This window comes from Miniopterus natalensis, chromosome 8 (assembly GCF_054644295.1).
Source record: "Miniopterus natalensis isolate mMinNat1 chromosome 8, mMinNat1.hap1, whole genome shotgun sequence".
In the NCBI taxonomy this organism is placed as follows: Eukaryota; Metazoa; Chordata; class Mammalia; order Chiroptera; family Miniopteridae; genus Miniopterus; species Miniopterus natalensis.
The window spans coordinates 11,684,335-11,703,264 of NC_142088.1; the positions used below are offsets into that span (position 1 = coordinate 11,684,335).

Here is an 18,930-nt window from a genome sequence, read left to right on the forward strand (position 1 = left end):
GCCCTATTGCCCCCACACCTCCCCTGAGGACCCTCAATAAAGTCACCTGAACCTGCCTGTCCCTCATGCCTCTTTTGGTGTCTTGCTTTGTGATTTCCATCCCCATCTTTTTGAAGGTCCTTCCCTGCTGACTTGACCCTCCCTTCAGGCTCCAGGACCCTTGATTATGGAGCATAAACTGGCTTAAGATGTATATGGCTGGACTCATGGGGCTGAGAGGAAACTGCTGGTAAGAACCTTAGGCATCCTGTTAAATACAACCAGTCCCACATCACTCCTTGGTAAAGGCCCCTCCGCTTGGGACAAGGGTACTTCAGCCAAATAGCACCTTTGCCATCCTCTGGTTGGGGTGCATATGGCCCCACAGCAGGGCTTAACGCTGAATTTCAAACTGCACCCCCCCACCCCCACCCTCCACCCCCAGGCCAGGCCCCATCATGCAGGGCAGGACCTCCTTAACTCTCAGGAGCTTTGTTGGGTTCCTCTCTAACCCCTAGGGCATTTCCAGTCTTTATTGTCACCTAGCTCCTTCTTCAGCTAGAGAAGCCTGCACCCCTTTTCCAGCCTTATGGGATCTCTGCCTTATAGAAGAGCAAGGGCATGAGAGGAGGAATTAGTGGGAGGTTCCACTGTCCACCAGGGCCTCCTGAGGGGGAGGCTTCCTCTCTCTGAGCAGAGCCTTCAGACCCTTTGTCTGAATAATAACTATCCCTCACAAGGCTTGAGCTTCAGCATTTGCAAAGCACTGTCATGCCCACCCTCTCTACTGTTCCAAATGACTCCCTCTTCACTCTTCCTCTTCCTTGCCACTCTTCAGAGAACTGGTGCGCTGGAGAGGCAACCCCTTAGCCACTGGCCACAGTGAGCCCGGGTTCTGGGGCAGGTGGCAGGGGTCCACAGACATGGTGGGACTGAGTGTGGCAACAGCCACTAGAACCCCTGTCACCAATGTGGTTTCTTCTCAATTTCCTCTTTTGCCCAGTTAATAACACCCTCAGTCCCACATAGGCAGAGCCTCCAAGGCCCTGGGGATTCCTCTCATCCTATCCCTTGGAATGCTTGTGTTTTCAAGCCCCTAGTGGCTCTATCAATGCGGAGGGGGGCCAAGATCATCACCTCAGCCCAGGGTAGGCAGGGCAATGTTGGAGAACAGTCAGACTTGGACCCGGCAGTCCTCATGGGCCCAGCTGTGCAGAGTCAGGCATCTGCTCCCTGGGGAAGAGCCCTGAACCAGAAGTCAGAACACCAGAAGTCAGACCCAATGTCATACCACCCCTGAGACTCCATTCCCCCTCCTGTAAACTGGGGCTACTGATCCCTGCCTGTGTCACAGGGATGTTGTGAGGATCCAGTGAGAACCCCCTGAAAATGCTTGTGGTGCTATGGAAAAGCATTGGGGCAACCAACTAGGACCCTCCTTTCCTTTCCCTGTCTCCCTCCATGGATCCCAGAGTTAGGTCTGGAAACCAGGGGAAAGAGCTCTAGGTGGTGTCTAGAGTTTATGGTCCCTATCGCAGTTGATTCTCCTAACACAGTCCATGCTGCATCCATTTCACCAATGAAGAAACTGGAGCTCCTCTGAGAGGGAGAAGCTTCAGTGAGGTGACCCACTTCACTGGTGACTTGAACAAGGGCTCCTGACCCCAAATCCATGCTAAGTGGAGGCTGACCTGATCTGTGGCTTGAGGCCTTGGGCCTCAGCAAAGCTCCAAACCTTTGTGGGCCCCAAAGGAGCCTGGGGTTCCTGTCTGGTCACAGGCTCCTAACTGTCTCCTTGGGGGATGGTAACAGCAACAATAGTTAAATGTATAGAGCCTTGTTTGAGCATGTGCTGTATAAGCCTTACAATTCTGTATGATAGGTACTATAATCCCCATTTTACAGATGAAGAGACTAAGGTAGAGAGGTTATGTAACTTTCCCCAAAGTCACACAACTAGGAAATAGGGGACCCAGAGTTGAACTCAGACAAACTTGCCTCAGAACCCAGTAGCCCATCCCCCCACTCCCTGTTTTTGGGACAGACAATGGGCAAAGGGAGAGCTGGTCTCCACCATCAGCTGAGCTGTCCTCCCTCTATGAGTGTCTGTGGCTGCTGGAAAGAGTCAGCAAGATAGCTTCAGGATCTGGCAGTGTGACCCTGAACAAGGCACTATCTGTCTCCAAGTATCAGCGTCCTCACCTGTACAACCAGGGAGTTAGGGGAGCTAATATTTGTAGCAACCTTTGTTTTCCCAAACCCAGGGTCTAGCTCTGCTCCCCACTCTGGCAACTAAGGAGGGGGGGGGGGCTTGCAGAGGCCAAACTGGGCTTGAATGTTTTCACCTTCCCATTCCAGGCAGGCTGAAGGTCTGCAGAACCCTGTGGGCTTGCTCATTGGCTGCACTCAGCCAAAGGCCAAAGAGGACAGAGAAGGGCAATTCCTTACTGGTGCAGCCAAGACCCAGGTGGGATTGGAGGACAGCTCTCATCTGTCACCCCCCACCCCCCTGCCACCCCCTCATCCTCCTCCCCCACCTACACAAACTCCTCCTGGAGCCCACCTACCTCTTTAACACCAGAGTCCTCAGTGAGTTGGGGGCTCAGAGCCTGAGATGTTGATCCATCACCAGTTCAGAGCTGGGGTGCCTGGATAGGCCCCTCACTCTGCGAAGCCTTTCCTTTCTGCCTCAGACTTCTACTGAGAGCACTGGTGGCTGAACTTGGGGGCCCCCCATCTCCCAGCTCTGGCCTCCTGCTCCTTGCTTTCTATTTGAGAAGCGATAAGAAGGCATGAAGAAGAGGGATTGGAACCTCGGTCCCACCCTTAAGGCCCTCCCCTCCCGTGAAGCCTTGAGTTTGGTACCCAGGGAGCACCCCAACCTCCTATCTTTGCTCCCACTGGGTTTCACATCCACATCTTTGTCCCTTTAAGATCCTCTGGGTCCTGGGATCCCCCATTACCCTTTAGTCTCTGCCTCCCACACTCCTCCATGGCTCCTTTGGATCTTTGCACCCTCCACCAGTAAAGACAAACACTCCAGCAGTTATAGAAAGAACCCACCAAGTTAGACTTCCCAGCAGTTCTCAGTCGGGCACCCCAGGGCCGGGGATCCTGCAGAAAACCTAATCCATGTGACCTGGAGTCCCAGGCCTCCTCACCCCCTGGGCTCAAGTAGTGGCCTCAAGAGTACTAATTCCAACAGTGGCCACCAGGTACTTCATGGCTGCAGGTGGGCTCCTGGCCCAGAGTTTTGGCTTCTCTAGCATTCCTCCTTGGCATCCTATCCAGAGTTAAGAAGTCTCACGGGGACCCAGAGACTCCAAGCCACCTGGGAACCACATCAACTTTGCTAATACACAATCAGCACCTTTGCCGCTTTTTCGGAGTGGATTTCAGCCTCCACTCCCCCTGGGTTGGGGGCCTTGTACAGTACACAACTCTGCCCCTCTACTCTTGTACAGCAAGGTGCCAATCCCAACTGATTTAGGGACAACCAGGATGGCCATAGTTGTGCAGGTGGATGGTAAACTGGGATGACAGGTGATGGGAAGGTTGGGAGAGCATTGGTTGTGGTGGAAGCTGAAGGGGGATCATGAGCTTACTGTATGCCACAAATTACTGGGGAACAAATGAATGAGAAAAGGAGAGGAGAGGGAGAGAAGAGGAGGAGGGGAGGTGGGAGTAGGAGAGACTAAACGGAAAAGAGACCCAGAAAGGGGGGAGCAACCCACCAGAAGTTGTGGGGGAGATGCCCCAGCGCAGGGAGCCCTGGAAAGACAGACGTGGAAGGAGATCCGGTCTCCAGGGAAAAGCAGAGAGGGGGCGGGGGGTGGGGAGAGGGGGGTTGGAGATAAAGGGAGTCACGGCTGCCTGGCCCCGGGAGCTCAGCGACAGGAGAGAGGGAGGGAAGCGGAAATTTAAAAGTGAAGATGCAGATAACGCAGCCTGGAGACGGGAACCCGAGTGGTGGTGGGAGTAGGAAGGGGGAGAAGAGTGGGCGGTGAGGGGGCGGAATGGTCGCGAAGCAGGCGCGGTGGCCCGGAGGGTCCGAGGTGGGGCCGGGTACTCCGCCCCGTCAATGTTTGCTGAGAGTCAGGGAGGCGGAAAGAAAGGCGCTCCCGACCCCTGTCAGAGCTCGAGGCCCAGGCCCATCCCCCGCGCGTCTCCCGGCTGCGGGGCGCGGGGGGCTGCCGGGTGAGCTTGGCTGCCGCGCGGCGTGGTGGAGACTTTATTGCGATGGGGCGATAAGAGGGGCGGGGGCGGGGTCTTGGGGGCCGAGGCGACGGCGCTTTAATTAAAACGGAAATTGCGGCCCCTGCCCGCGCGGGGGGCCGGAGGGTTCCGAGCTGCCTGGTAGCTGGGAGCACAGCTCCAGGACCCCCTCCATCCCCCGCCTCACCCGGCCAGCCCCCTCCCGCCAGGCCCTGCTGGACTTGGCACTGTCTTCGTCTCCCAGTTACCCGCGGTCGCGACGGGCGGGGATCAGTACCCCGGAGCGCAAAGCCTGACGCGTCCCCCCCTTCCAACCCCCCCCACCTCCCACCGCCCAGCCTCTGGCGGCGATGAGACAGAGCGGCGCCTCCCAGCCCCTGCTGATCAACATGTACCTGCCAGGTACCAGGGACCAGCCGGGGGCTGGAGGCACCGGGACCCGGGGCTGGAAGTCTGGTCTGGGCCACGGGAAAGGGATTGCTGGGGTCCAAGGGAAGGGGCGCGGTCCAGAGACTCGGATTGCTGGAAGGACTGAGCAATCTAGGGCACTGGAGGACGCGAAAGGCAGATGGAGAGCTTTGGGGCTTTCGCAGGAGGTCTAGAAGACTCGAAGTGAGCACATCGGGAGACTGGGAGGTCGAAGGCGCCAGCTCAGGGGCTGAAAGAGCCTGGAGGGGGAACAGGGGTCTTCGGGGTGGCGGGGGACTCAGTGCGCGTGCAGTGCTGGGAGGCCGCGGCCCGCCGGGCGCCGCCCCTGCACCCTCGTGGCTCCTCACCTCCGTGCTCCGAGGGTTCTCGCCGCCCAGCCTTCCAGGCGCCCTCCGCTCCTCTCCTCTCCCACGGGCTCCGCGCTCCGGCTCCGCTGGCGCAGTCCCGGCTCGGCTTTATAAGGCTCGCGTTCGGAAAGCGGATTTCCTTTTTCCTGGACGCGTTTCCTGACTCGGGCGTTATGGAGGGGCTCCGCGCCGCGCGCGCCCGGGCCAGGCTCGCGGAGGAGGAGCCCGGCAGCTCGGGCCCCCCGCCTCACGCCGGGAATCACGGCGCCCCTTCTCGAGCCTTGGCCCCAGGGCCCTTTGGGTCAAGCCCACGACGTCCTCCTGACTGTCCACCTCTTTTCTTCTGCTGCCACAGACCCGGTTGGAGAAGGTCTCTTCAAGGAAGGGAAGAGCCCGGGCTGGGGGCCGCTGAGTCCTGCGGTACAAAAAGGTGAGCTGGCTGGTGGACTGGGTAGGCGGGAGTGAGGACGGCAGACAGGAGCCGGGCATCCACCCAGGAAGGACGGGGGCTGCCCCTTCCAGGAGGAGGATGGGGGTCATGCGCGCCGCAGGGCTCTAGGAAGCCGAGGGTCCAGGCATAATTGTGGGGAGGGTGCGGTGCCATTCACTTGGCCTTGGGCTCCTGCATCTTCCGAGTTCCTGCGCTGGACTTCTAAGCCAGGGCCAAGGGAGAGGGCCCTGGCCCCCACGCACTCTTTTGCGGACAGGGTTGGGGTGCTTGGCGTTCTTTCCCTGCTAGCAATGGGAGCACAAGGCCCCAGCACCGCTAGGCAAAAGGGACCCAAAGATTTGCTCCCTGGCCACTGGCACCACTAGCCCTGGGGCCAACACCTACCTGTCTCACTGACCCAGGGCCAGGTTTTTCCTGCCAAGTCCACTGGGTCATTGCAGTTGATTCCTATGTCGGAAACTAGCTTTCCTCGGGTGGCTACATTACCCTCTGCTTTGCCTCGTTGCTGGCAGAGCCTGACTGGCCTTCCAGGCAAAGCCTCCCTACAGCCCCCGCCCAGTGGGTACCCTAAATCTCATGGTTACAGTAATCATAAAAACAAGATTGGCAACAGCTTTATTCCAAAGGGAACAGGACTCCCATCAGAAATGCGTTTCCAGGCCTCTGATGTCGCTCTGCATATGTGCCAGCTGCACATTTTTACCCAAACCCTCCTTTGCTTCTGACCCTAAAACTCAAGGCTTCCTACCTGGAGCCAGACAGCTCCTTGCTGGCCTCTTACGGAGAGATTGGGGTTGACGTTATGGAGAGCAGCATCTGGCCTCTGAGCGAGTCATTGAAAAACAAAGAGGGTTCCCCAGGCTCGATGAGAAGCGATAATCAGGCTTCAAGGAAAATTTATTTTATTCTAAAAGGGGGGGGGATTCTATCAAGATTTTTCTCTGCTTGTCTGATTGAGACTCCAAAACAGGGGAGTGGGAGCTCTGGGCATCTCACACTCTCATTACATGGATATCGGGGAAAACCTCCTTGCTGCTTCCAACAACCCCAGAATCGGGAAGGGGCAGAAGAGCCTGGAGATGAGCCAAAGGTGGGAGAAGGCAGGGGGCTAAGTACAACAGTTTCACCGTCTCAGCCCCTCTCCTCCAAGCTGTGCATCTCCTTGGGAAGGATGACAACTTTGCAAGCTGGAATCCCGCCTGTTCCGAAAAAGAGCCTGAACCTATTTAGCCCCAGTGCAGCTTTGCCCACCAGGCGGTGTGGGGAGTGGAGCGCCTTCAGAGGCTGCCCCCCTCTCACACACAGGGAGCCACTGTCCCCATTCCTGTCTGATGGCATAGAAGCCAGCCACCACCTACCCCCCCCCCCAGGGCGGAGTCCAGCTGTAGCCTTTAGGAGCTGGGCCCTGTCCAGTGGCCCCGGGGGTCCTGCTGTGCACCTGCCTCTTCTCTCTGGATCTCTGGATGTGGTTCAGCTGGGAGGTGGCAGTCTAAACGCCTGGCAGGCTACCCCCAGTTGTGCAGGCCCTGCCCTGAATTAGGATGGGCCCCAGGTGGCCACAGGGGCTGATATCCTGTCCTTGCTCACCTCAGGGAGCCCAGGGTCCTGCCCCGCTGCTGCCTCCATGCAGAGGAGGTGATGCTTCGCCCTCTGGTCTCAGTTCTCACAAAGCCACGCGCCCGCGGGGCTGCGTCCTCCGAAGCGGGAGCCGTGTATCCATTGTGGAAAATCGCAGGAACAGCTAGGGCAGCTTTACTGATCAGCCTCCCCTGGGCAGCCGCTCCAGCTGCGCCCTGCTACCCAGCTGGACATGTCCTTTCCCTCCCAAGCACCGGTTCCCTCGGGCCGGGTTGGTCTCCCGTCTCGTCTCGCCCCTTTCCCCACTTCAGCCTCCCCACCTCGCCCATGGCTGACTAGCCCCCTTCCCACAGGCAGTGGGCAGATCCAGCTGTGGCAGTTTCTGCTAGAGCTGCTAGCGGATCGCGCCAACGCCGGTTGCATCGCGTGGGAGGGTGGCCACGGCGAGTTCAAGCTCACGGACCCAGACGAGGTGGCGCGGCGCTGGGGCGAGCGCAAGAGCAAGCCCAACATGAACTACGACAAGCTGAGCCGCGCGCTGCGCTACTACTACGACAAGAACATCATGAGCAAGGTGCACGGCAAGCGCTACGCCTACCGCTTCGACTTCCAGGGCCTGGCGCAGGCCTGCCAGCCGCCCCCGACGCACGCCCAGGCCGCCGCGGCCGCGGCCGCTGCGGCCGCCGCAGCCCAGGACGGCGCGCTCTACAAGCTGCCGGCCGGCCTCGCCCCGCTGCCCTTCCCCGGCCTCTCCAAACTCAACCTCATGGCCGCCTCGGCCGGCGTCGCGCCCGCCGGCTTCTCCTACTGGCCGGGCCCGGGCCCCGCCGCCACCGCCGCCACCGCCGCGCTCTACCCCAGCCCCGGCTTGCAGCCCCCACCCGGGCCCTTCGGCGCGGTAGCCGCCGCCTCGCACTTGGGGGGCCATTACCACTAGACGGGCGGCTCGGTCACTCCCAGACGCCCAGAGCCTCGCTCGGTCCCCTCCACGTCCCGGGGAGGAGCCCGCGCACCTCCCCACGGCTCCTCCGACCTGAGATTCGACTCCGCGCGCCGCAGGCGGCCCCGAGGAAGGGCCTGAAGCCTCAACTTTCCTCTAACCGGATTTCCCCCGCCTCCCCGCCCAACCCCTAGGGGAGCGCAACTGTATCCCCCTGTCTCTTCCTCCCCTCGCCCTGTACTTAGGCCGGCTCCTGCAAACACCCTCCGTGATGACCCCCCTCTTTCGAATTCCAAATCTTTTCTCGTTTTTTTTCTCTTTTCCACGGAGCTGCCCGTCCCAGCCTGACGGAGGCCTCTCCTGGGCCCCTCGGCGGGCCTGGTAAGGGCCACTGCTCCCGCGACTTGCCTGGTGGCCTCGGGGCCCCGCGTCCCACCCCTACTCTCCCGCGGGACTGGCCCGTGTGTCTCCACCCCTTCCAGACCCATTAAAGCTCCCACGTTCCCTGCTGCCTCCTCTCTCCGTTCTTTGCTGCACCACAACCTCCTTTCCGGGAGGAAAGAAGTGAGATGCCCGGCGTAGGCCTGAGCAGAAAGGCCCGCCAAAGACGAGCTGGAGAGAATGGGGCAAGGAGGCCGGGGTGCGCGCTCCCGGAGGGGAGCAAGGCGCCCACGGCGGCGGGCCCAGCCCCAGAGAGAGGCTCAGTTGCAGACGCCCCCACACACGCTGGCCCCGCGGTGGACTCCAGCCCGCCCCACGCCTGCAGCCTGCTCTAGCCCAGTCTCATCCCAACACGCAGGGCATTCCGCCTGCTCCCTCACTCGTGCTCCCACCTGCCCCGCCCCTCATCCCAACCTCGGTCCTTCCCGGTCTCATCTTCACACTCAGCCTTTCCTCCTTCGCTCCCGCTTCCTCCCCTTCTAACCCTCACTCAGACTTTCACCCTCACTCACAAAGGCCCCCCCCCCGCCCGCCTCAATCCCTCTTTCCGGATCCACCTCCTCATTTTCCAAAGGAGGGACCCCCTGCCCCCTCCCCCCCCCCACGCTCCAACCCCCCGCCCCCTCCGCCACTCCTAGCTGTGGCTCTCCTTGGCACCAGCCTTCTTGCGGGTGGCGCGCGCCCTCTACTGGTTGGAGGAGGGTAAGCCCGGGCCAGGTTTTGCAACTAGGCCTGGGAAGGCTTTACACCTGGCGTGCAGGAGCCTCAGACATCCCCCCCCCCCCCACTTCCAGGCTACCTTCTGACTTCAGAGAGAAGGGCGAGAAGAGGGTTCTCCAGCCCTGTATCCCAGGTCCGGCCTCAGGAAGTCTGGGGAGGGGGTGAAGTGGCTCATTCTTCTGCTGGGCCCTTTCCCTCACCACCTAGAGACCCTTCTGGATGCTCTTATGCTCTCTCTGAGCCTTTTATAAAACCTACTGGCAGGAAAACAACCTTAAACACGTTCCATAGATGGAAACAACACCGAGAACATACCTGAAGTGAGAGCTGGGACCTCAAGCTGCACAACCAGGCAGCCCTGTTGCTTCTCCTTCCCCTTGGTCCTGGTGTTCCTTTCCCAGGGGCACATCTCCTCCTGGACCAAAGGCTCCTTGCTGGTTGGTGGGAGAATGCCTGGGCTCCCACAGCATTTAAGGCAGTTAAGCAGGTTTCCCTCTGCCTTATGGAAGGAAGGAGAAACATGGTGGAAGACTGGACAGTTAGTGCAGAGAGCACCTGACTGCCCCTTCCCAGAGCGCTGGTGGAATCATCTAGGTCCTTTAGGGAAAGAGTCTTGGTTGCTTTTCCTTTTAGTTTCTTGGTTTCCCAAATAGCACATGCTCAGCAGGGGAAAGCTGAAAAATACACACAGAGGCCCCCATTAAATATTAGTTGGATGAACAGTGTGATGAAGTGTGGGAAAAAGTCACCTACGGTCCCATTACACAGAGGCTATTCATAACTCTTTGTCATAATCTCCTGCTTTTCTCTATGCCTTTTAGAATTTAATGGTAACCTGCTCTAGTCGCCTGACATTTGGTGTCATAAGTTCCACTCCATTATGCCCTGTAGGCCTCATGGGGTGGGAGGGTGGGCTCATGTATTCCAGGGAGCAAATGAGCCAGGGGAGGAATCCTTAGTGACTTGGAGAGGCAGGGGGCAGGAGCTGGGAGGGAGAAGGAGTACACTGAAGATAGAGAACCAAGTTCCAGGAAGATGAGTGCTGCTAAGAATTATGTGTTGAATGTAACAAGGTGAACTTTCCTGACAAGGAGCCTGAGGCCCTGCCCTTAGGTCTCTAAAAGAAATGACAGGAGTTAGAGTGTGAGGCGTGGCAAAGGCAGGGCTCAGTACAGGTTGTGTGTAAACTTGTGGTGTCTTAGTCAACATATTAAATGGGAGCCTACAGGGTGAATGCAGAAAAATCACTGTGATCTGAGGATGCATTGATGGAGCTATGGCACCCGGGATGAAGGAAATGATCCACTTGTTCGGATGGTTGTGTCCTCAGCATAGTTTACATGATGTTAGATAACACTTCAGGAGAAGACCAGATGGAGAACACACAGAGTAGAGGACCCAGGAAGTGGAGAGGAAGAATGCTGGAGAACCAACAATGGGAGATGCAGTCTGGAAAATCAAAGTGGGGAATGGAGCATAGAGCTGTCCTCAGTTGTTCAAAGAGCTATCCTGTGGCAGAGAACTGGGGTGTGTGTGACTAAAGGCAGTGTGACTGGGACACGTGGTAGAAGCTACAGTAAGACAGATATGTCAACTTGATCTAGTAAAAAACCTTCTTCCATGGAACAGGTCAGATGCAGAATGCTCTGTCACCAAAGTGTTCAGCAGACCCTTCCTTGGGAGATTGCAAGGGAGGTGAACTAGGTGACTTCTCCAACCTTGAGACTCTTGAAGTCCTTCAAGTGAGTCAGTAAAGGAGGGATTTCAGGCATCACTGGGCAGCTGGGGGAGGTGTTAGCTTAGGGGGTCTTCTTGCCTATGAAATCACACCCTTAAATCTCACTCTGTCCCTGTGTTTTTTCCTGTACACCGAGCCAGTTTAGGAAGCTAAGAGATAGGACTGGGAACCAGAAAACCTGAGTTCCAGTCCCAACTTGGCAACTAACTTGCTATATGACTTTCAGATGGTCATATCTCTGAGATTTCATTTACTGTGGTCTTAGGAGGATTCAACTCCCCCCAAACCCTGAAGAAGCCACATGGCTACCACACTCAGCTTCCTGAACTTCTGGTACAGTCCTCATTGACCCTTCACTCATTGGTCCTTGGCCCTCCAAGGTACTGATCCCATCATTGCTTCCCTCTCCCAATCTAGGGTCCAGTCCCTCTTGTGTTCCCTGAAGTTCTGAGACTTTCTCTATCTCCTCATTTATGTCCTTGGTGGAAATATGCCACCTCTCCCATATGCTGTCACTATGGACTTTACAAAAACATTTTAACACCCACTGTTTTATTAATTCATTGTTTCATTAATCCCCTCCAAGCTCAGGGAAGAAGGCAGGATAAGTAAACCATTTGGAAGGATAAGTAAACCAAGGCCAATATGTTAAGAGACTTGGCCAAAGTCCCAGTGCTTGTTCTAAGACCTATGTCTTCTGGTTCCCCCATCCCGGGCCTTTTCCCAGTGCTCTGAGTGGTTTCTCCACAGTCCTGAGTGGCCTTCGGTAACCTTGCTTGTAGGATCAACAACCCCCCCAACCCCCAGGGCTACACAAATCCAAGTCTCCCCCAGCAATGCGTGTTCCATGCAATCAAGCTCCACTTGCCTCCACATGCACAAAGAGTCAAAAGCCCAAATAGCACGCAGTGTGCGGATATCCATGTCCACACTGCTTGAGACCTGCACAGTCACAGAGCAATGATGCCACCTAGGGCACCGAGGCTTGCAGAGCACTTTCGCATATGTTAGCTCCTGTGACCATGGACAGACATCAGAATGGCTGCTGTGATACACTTTTCTCAGGGCCTTCTGCTTCTCTGGCTTTTATCTCTCCAACATGTCTGTAACTGCAGTTAACTTCCGCTTGTTTCCCAACCTGTTTATAATTCATACCAAGTAGAGCCGCTGATAACAATGTGCCCTGTCATTTATTGACCCTGACTCTGTGCCAGGCTCTGCCTGTGTTATTGCTTTCCATGTGGCATCTCCTTTACCTGACACAGAATTGCCAGGTGGAGGTGGTTACCTCCATTTTCAGATAAGGAAACAGGCTTAGAGAAGTTAAGTGGCTGTCCCAGCCTCTCACCCCAGAGCTCAAGTCCTCGCCATCACACCAAATCTACTCCTCCTGGGCCTTCTTGGAGCGCTTCTTCCTCATGTGACCTGCTGCTTGGCTATTGCAGGTGCACTTTGTCTGCCTAATCATAGCAGAACTGGTTGATTATAATGGACGAAGCGATGGCTTGTTTTATGAGTGTCCTGAGGACAAAGCAGAGACTGTTGTGTTGCCCCATTGTCTTTTGCAAGCCTTCACTTTCCTAATTAAGTTACTACAAGCTTGGAGTAGATCACTGTACTCTGGGGTGGGGCTGGGGGCCTGAACGCACCTTGACTTTGGCAGTAATTCCTACCTAGTTTGGTCAGTGGGATTTCTCCCTGACTCTCCTCTACCATGGGATGGTGGGTCTCCTGTCTAGATGCCCCATTGACTGCGACTTTTTCTGACAAGTCTCTCCTACTAGATCCTGTTTATTTCCTTCTTTCCTTTCTTTGTAAACAAAGGCGACATAGCAAGGCTCTGGGGCTGGACTTCCTGGATTGGAGTGCTCGCTGTCACTTACTAGTTGTGTGACCTGAAGTTATTTATTTGTGCCACAATTACCCCATCTGTAAAATGAACATGATAATAACAGAACCTACCTCATGGGGTTGAAAGATTAAATGGTTATATAAGTGCCTTGGTTCCTATTATTAGACAAATAAACAAATAAACAAAAGTCCAAACAAAGCAAGCACCTGTCTCTTCCCCATTAGTCCCAATCTGACACTCACCTCGTGCCCTGGGAAGGAACTTGAGTGGTTACACCTATGTTTCCTAACCAACCCAGACCTGCCCTGGGCCCACCTGGCTAGCTTCACCGAGAACCAGCCTGTTCACTGGCTATGGGGTCACAACCACCGTGGCGTGGGTCAACTTCCTATACTCAGAGTATCCTCTATTTCTTTGTGGAATAACTAGAAAATGTACTGAATTTAAAATTATAAGATTTCAGCAAGTTACCAGCCGTGTGAGTTTGGGAATATGTCTATATCGTTCAGGGACTTAGTTTTCTCCTACAAAAAGTGAATAGTAGTAGCACTTACATTTTATGGTTATTGTGTGGATTAAATAAAAATAATATTAGCAATAACACTCAACATAATTCTCACACTTAGTAATACCCAAATAATAAGCTAATATTATTTCTTTCAATGTGGCAGACACAGCTAGCTCTCCCCTTGAGCTGCATGCTCCTCATTTCGTGCAGTAGAGTTGCCACTGAGAAGTGCTTGTCCATACGGAGTCTAACTTCCCAGCCCTCCTTGTTTACGCTAATGAAATATGAATGAAATGATAGTAAGTGTTGCTCTCAAGCCAAAGATTTAGAAGTGGGTGTGCCTTCTCCTGACTCTTATTCCCTTTCTGCCACCTGGATTCAGAGGAGGACTAGTTCCTAGGAGATGGCAGAGCTACAATATAGAAGGGTCCTTGTCCCTAAGACATCCTATGGAAAGAACATGCATTGAACTATGACATGAAATTAGGAGGCTTTTTAAAAAATATATCTTTATTGATTTCAGAGAGAGGAAGGGAGAGGGAGAGAGAAACATCAATGATGAGAGTCATTGATTGGCTGCCTCCTGCACGTCCCTGACTGGGGATCAAGCCCGCAACCCAGGCATTTGCCCTGACCAGGAATGGAACCAGGGTCTCCTGGATCCTAGGTCAGTGCTCAACCCCTGAGCCACTCCCGGCTGGGCTGGAGGCTTTCTTGTTATAGCAACTAACATTGCAATAACTAACACCCAAATCGCATTTAATCTTTACAACAACCCTCTGAAGTAGACATTATGATTTTCCCCATTTTATAGATGAGAAAACTAAGGCATGGAAGGGTTAAGTCTAAAGTCACACAGTGAGAAAGGGCAGAGCATAATCTAAATCCAGTCTGATTTCAGAGGCAGTGAGTTCTCTTAACCAGTAAGGATGTGAAAGAGCTTTTGAAGTAATAATAATAAGGTCTAACACTTATTGAACACATATGTGCCAGGCACAATTTAAAGAACTTTACATTCATTTAACCCTTACAACCCTCTGGGGTTGGTTCTGGCATCATTCCCATCCTATAGATGATCTCTCATGGAGGAATGAGCAGATTCTGAGACTCTGAGAGGCCCAGGAAGTGGTGGGACTGTCTGCCTGTACCCCAGCCTAAACCAAGACAGGTTCCCAATTCCAACGCTCACCATGGGTTCCACACAAATAATAGGCAAGAAATGCATTTTAGAAGTCTTGTGGTCAACTGTGACCCTTGCATATATTTCAAATGACATGATGGAGTAGAAAGTTCCTTGAGTTTCTACGAGGTTGGGGGAGGAGAAGGTAGCTAATGGAGGCTCGAAAGCCAGACCCTGAACATCAGGTTCCTTTTTCTAGAAGAGGGTGCGTTGCTGAGCAGCACAGCAGGAATTTCTCAGGGACGCTCCAGGCAGTTCTGTGCTTTTCATCCTGCAGCAGGGAGACATCTGGGGTCACGCTAATGAGGAAATGCATGAGGAAAGTGGGGAAAGGTCCCAGGCTCTGGTGGTAACCCTTGGGCCTCTTCCTCTTTTCCTGTGATCACCTTCCCAATACCCCAACTCTTTCACCTTGGTTTTCTACCCTTGACACACAGAGGCAGAGAGACAAGTTCTAGGGTCCGTCTTGCACACACATCTGTGCAATGGTCACATGTGACCAAGTAGCTAAAGGCCAGACTCAGGACCACCTTATAATGTATACCGTGCTTTACAGCTGACAAAACACATCCACACATATGATTTCACCTGATACAATGAAAGTGGAGAGTGCAAAAAGGGCCTGGCCTGTTGACCCAAAGACCTAGACTCAGGAATGCTGCTGTGCTAGGCAAGGCTGGCACAAGTATCTACACACCAGCAGCTAAAGCAAGTCCTCTGGCTGTCATTCCAGAGAGAGGCACGTGGGTCCCACTGGGACCAAGTCTTGGCAGTGAGGAGTAAACACATGTCACCTAGTAACAGATAACTCATGGGAGACCCAGGCTTCCAAGGCTCCATGCTGCCTCAGGAGCCAGCAGAGCTGGTCAGAGTAGCCCCAGGCCCCATTGTAGACTGTTGTGGTCCCTTAATCCCTTCGTCAATATTTATTAATAGTGCTGACTACCATAGCAATGGTTGTTAACCCAACAACACTGATACTGTCATTCTTATCATAGTCATTTGATGGACACAACAACTCTGAGATCCTTGTTTCTGTCTCATAGATGAGAAAATGGAATTCAGAGAGGTTGAATAACTGTCCTAGATCAGTAGTCAGTAAATGATAGAGTAAAGACTCAAACCTCTGATTCACAGTCTTTTATTGATCACATCACAACATTTTTAGATGTCTGGAGGGAGAAAGGAATCCTGGGAGGACATTCAGCCACCTTGTCCTCTATCCCCAAATTACACATTCCAGGACCATGTAAGCCAACATGGCTCAGCTGGTGTTCCACACAGAATGGCCAATTTGAGTATTTTGATCAAAGCTGTATTGATGTTCAAAAAATGGTTTTGTGTATATATAGCAATATACACAAAACAGAATATTCAGTTTTAAAAGACAAATAAAAAAGCAGTTGGTGAGTGTATGAGAAACATTTCTACAAGTCAGGGACAAAGCAAGGATGTCCTTTTTATCCCTTCTAACCTTGTCATTATTGCTTCCACTGAACATTCTGCTAGAGTAATAAGACAAGAAAAGACATAAGCTATATGCACCTATTGGAAATAAAGATATTAAAATGCCCTTTTTGCAGACAATATGACAGCCTACCTGGACAATCTAAGAAATTCAACTGGAAAACAATTAAGAACTAATGAAATTTGTATATCCAGTAGGATATAAGATTAACATACTCCTAAACTTAAGGTTCTCCTATAACTCTGTAAAAATAAGGAGAAAAAATGAGAAAAACAGATTTACAGCAATTAAAAATATGCTCCTAGATAAACCTAGTGAAAAACATGGGAAACATCTAAATGAATAAAGCTATAAATCTTTGCAGAGAAATGTAAAAGAAGACCTGAATAAATGGAACACTTAGCATGTTCCTGGGTGGAATGACTCAATATTGCAAAACGTCAGATCTGTCCAAATTGATCTATAAAAAGATCAATTTAAGTCCCAAAGAAATTTTATGGAAACTGACAGACTTGGTTCTAAAGTTCTTCTGGGCTATGTTTAAGAATAGCTGAGACAATTTTAGCAAAAGAACAATGACATGCTGCAAAACTACGATTATTAAAGGTGTGGTTTGGCACAGAAATAGTCAAGTAGACCAAAGGGACCAAGGAAAAAAAACCATGTATATGTGGGAATTTCACAAAAAATAAAGATGGCATTCACTGGGGGAACAGGAAAGCTGTTCAAAGGTTGGAACAACTTTCTCTTCATTTGGGAAAAATAGTTATACCTCCATTTCTTGCCGCATACAAAAATAAATTCCAAAATAGATTAAAGAATGAAATTAAGGCACTATAAAAGTACCAGAATAAAATTCAAAACCTAGCCTCCAAACCCAGCAAAAAACAAGAGCATTCAAAATGAGAAGAAAAATTGCAAACATCCGGGAGGAGTTAGTTATCACAGTTGTGTCCAAAAGCTATATATTGTTTTATATATACTCCCATGTATCTATGCTCCCAGATAAACCTTCTTTTACATTTTTCTGTTAAGATTTATAGCTTTATTCATTTAGATGTTTCCCATGTTTTTCATTAGGTTTATCTGGGAGCAACCAAAGATAAACATGGAAACTGTCATCACTTATCCATTTCACATTTACTGAAGCCCTACTACATTGCCAGACACTCTGCTAGTTCTCATTGTTTAAAGAAAGAATGTGAATAAGTTAATGCAAAGAGAAAAAGATTTATTGTATGAGTAATAAACAGTGGGTCACCTATGGCAGTTACCAAAAAAAGATACAGAAGTGTTCTTTAAATGGTCTTGGATGTGTCCTTGTAAGGGTGTGTACGTGTGTGTCCGTGTTCTGTGTGTGTGCATGCACCATACCTGTGCTCTGTGTGTATGCAAACATGCTTGCTGGGCCAGATAGGTGTCTAACTGCCCTTGTCCAGCATGGGACATTCTTACACCTGAAGGATCTGGAAACAACTTGGGGAAGGGGAGGGGAGTAAAGAGACTTTGGAAATGTGTGAGAGAGAAGTGGGGCAGGGCTGTAGATGGGTGTTTCTCCTTTTCCAGACACTGCCCAGCCTCACTTTTTTCCCCCTCCCTCCCTCCCTCCCTCCCTCCCTCCCTCCCTCCCTCCCTCCCTCCCTCCCTCCCTCCCTCCCTCCCTTCCTTCCTTCCTTCCTTCCTTCCTCCCTTCCTTCCTTCCTGTCTTTTTTTTTCTTTATGATTTTTCTCCTTTTTTAAGCAATCATCATCATCATCATCATTATCATTATCATCACTAACTAGAAAACTCAGGAAAGTACTAAGAAGGGAGTAACACTGATCATTTAAACTCCCAGCATGTAGGGAGTGGGGGAAAAGTAGAAGAGAATAAAAGCAGTCAAACATATGGTGACAGAAGCAGACTTGACTTCGGGTGGTGAACACACTTAGAGAAAGCAACCATTAACATTTTAATAAACATTCTAAAAGTGTCTACTGCTGCACATACACACACACAAACATTTTATATATATGTATCCTTAGACTGCCTACTGTGTGCCCAGCACTATGCTAGGTACAAGGAATCTGGCAGTGAACAAAGATAGACTTTTATCAGGTGGGGACAAATGCTATGAAGCAAAATCAGGATTATGTGATGGAGGGTGACTGTGGGGCAGGCTGAGATTAACTAATCAGGAAGAGGTGACTATTAAGTCAAGATCTGAATGACAAATAAAGGACAGCTATTTAAGGATCTTTGATATTATATTGTTAACCTGCTATTTTCACTTTGTTACGGTCATTTTTCATGTCAATAAACATAGACTGATGCATAATTTTTAATGGTCCATAATATCCCAATGAATATTGATTTATCACAATTTACTTAATCTCCCACTGATGTATCCAAATTTCTTATCATTATAAACAATGTTACAATAAGCATCCTTGTATCAGGTCATTTCCCACATACCTTCTTAGGGCAAGTCTGAAAATGTGGTAGCTGGGTCAAGTAGCCATGTTGCTCTCCACAAAGACCGAACAAACATCTATGTCTACAGAAAAGGTGAGAAAGTGCACATTTCCCTATGTTTTTATCATGGTTTCAATTTTCCATTTTCATAATCTTTGTCAGTATAAGAAATTCAATATCCCATTACTGTTTTGATTTGAATTTCTTTGGTCAATAATGAAGTTAAGTATCTTTTTATGTGTTTCTTGATTATTTACATTTTTTGTGTGAATTATCTCTTTACAGTTTTAACTATATATTGAAAATACATTGTGTTGTAAACATATACTCTCAGCTTGTCATTTGTCCTTCAATCTTGCTTTGGTTGTTCGTTTTCTCTCTATATTTCTCTTCCATTCAAAAGCTTAAATGGAGTCAGATGAATCGATCTTCTCCTTTAAGAGCTCTCTATCTCTAAAAAGCTGTTCTTATCCAATCCGATATGCAATAATAACAATACTAATAAATAACTTATATTTTCTCCAAGTATCTTTACTTAATATTTGACTATATATGACTATATAGCCACATATTAATGACTATTTTCTAATGATGCAAACAATATACTCATGCATTTTTGTTTTAAAAAC

At 51.3% G+C, this 18,930-nt stretch overlaps 1 protein-coding gene across 2 annotated transcripts; it reads left to right on the forward strand.

The window, feature by feature from the left end:
- Positions 1 to 4,354: 4,354 nt before the first annotated feature.
- FEV (FEV transcription factor, ETS family member) lies at positions 4,355 to 7,936 on the forward strand. 2 transcript variants are annotated; one of them, XM_087819377.1, is made up of 4 exons: positions 4,545 to 4,596; positions 5,326 to 5,400; positions 7,353 to 7,654; positions 7,694 to 7,936. In XM_087819377.1, exons 1-4 carry the CDS (start codon positions 4,545 to 4,547, stop codon positions 7,934 to 7,936), a joined length of 672 nt encoding a protein of 223 aa, XP_087675503.1. The 2 variants fall into 2 exon arrangements, with proteins under 2 accessions (XP_087675504.1, XP_087675503.1); XM_087819378.1 differs by having other exon boundaries at positions 4,355 to 4,596; positions 7,353 to 7,936.
- Positions 7,937 to 18,930: the final 10,994 nt, after the last annotated feature.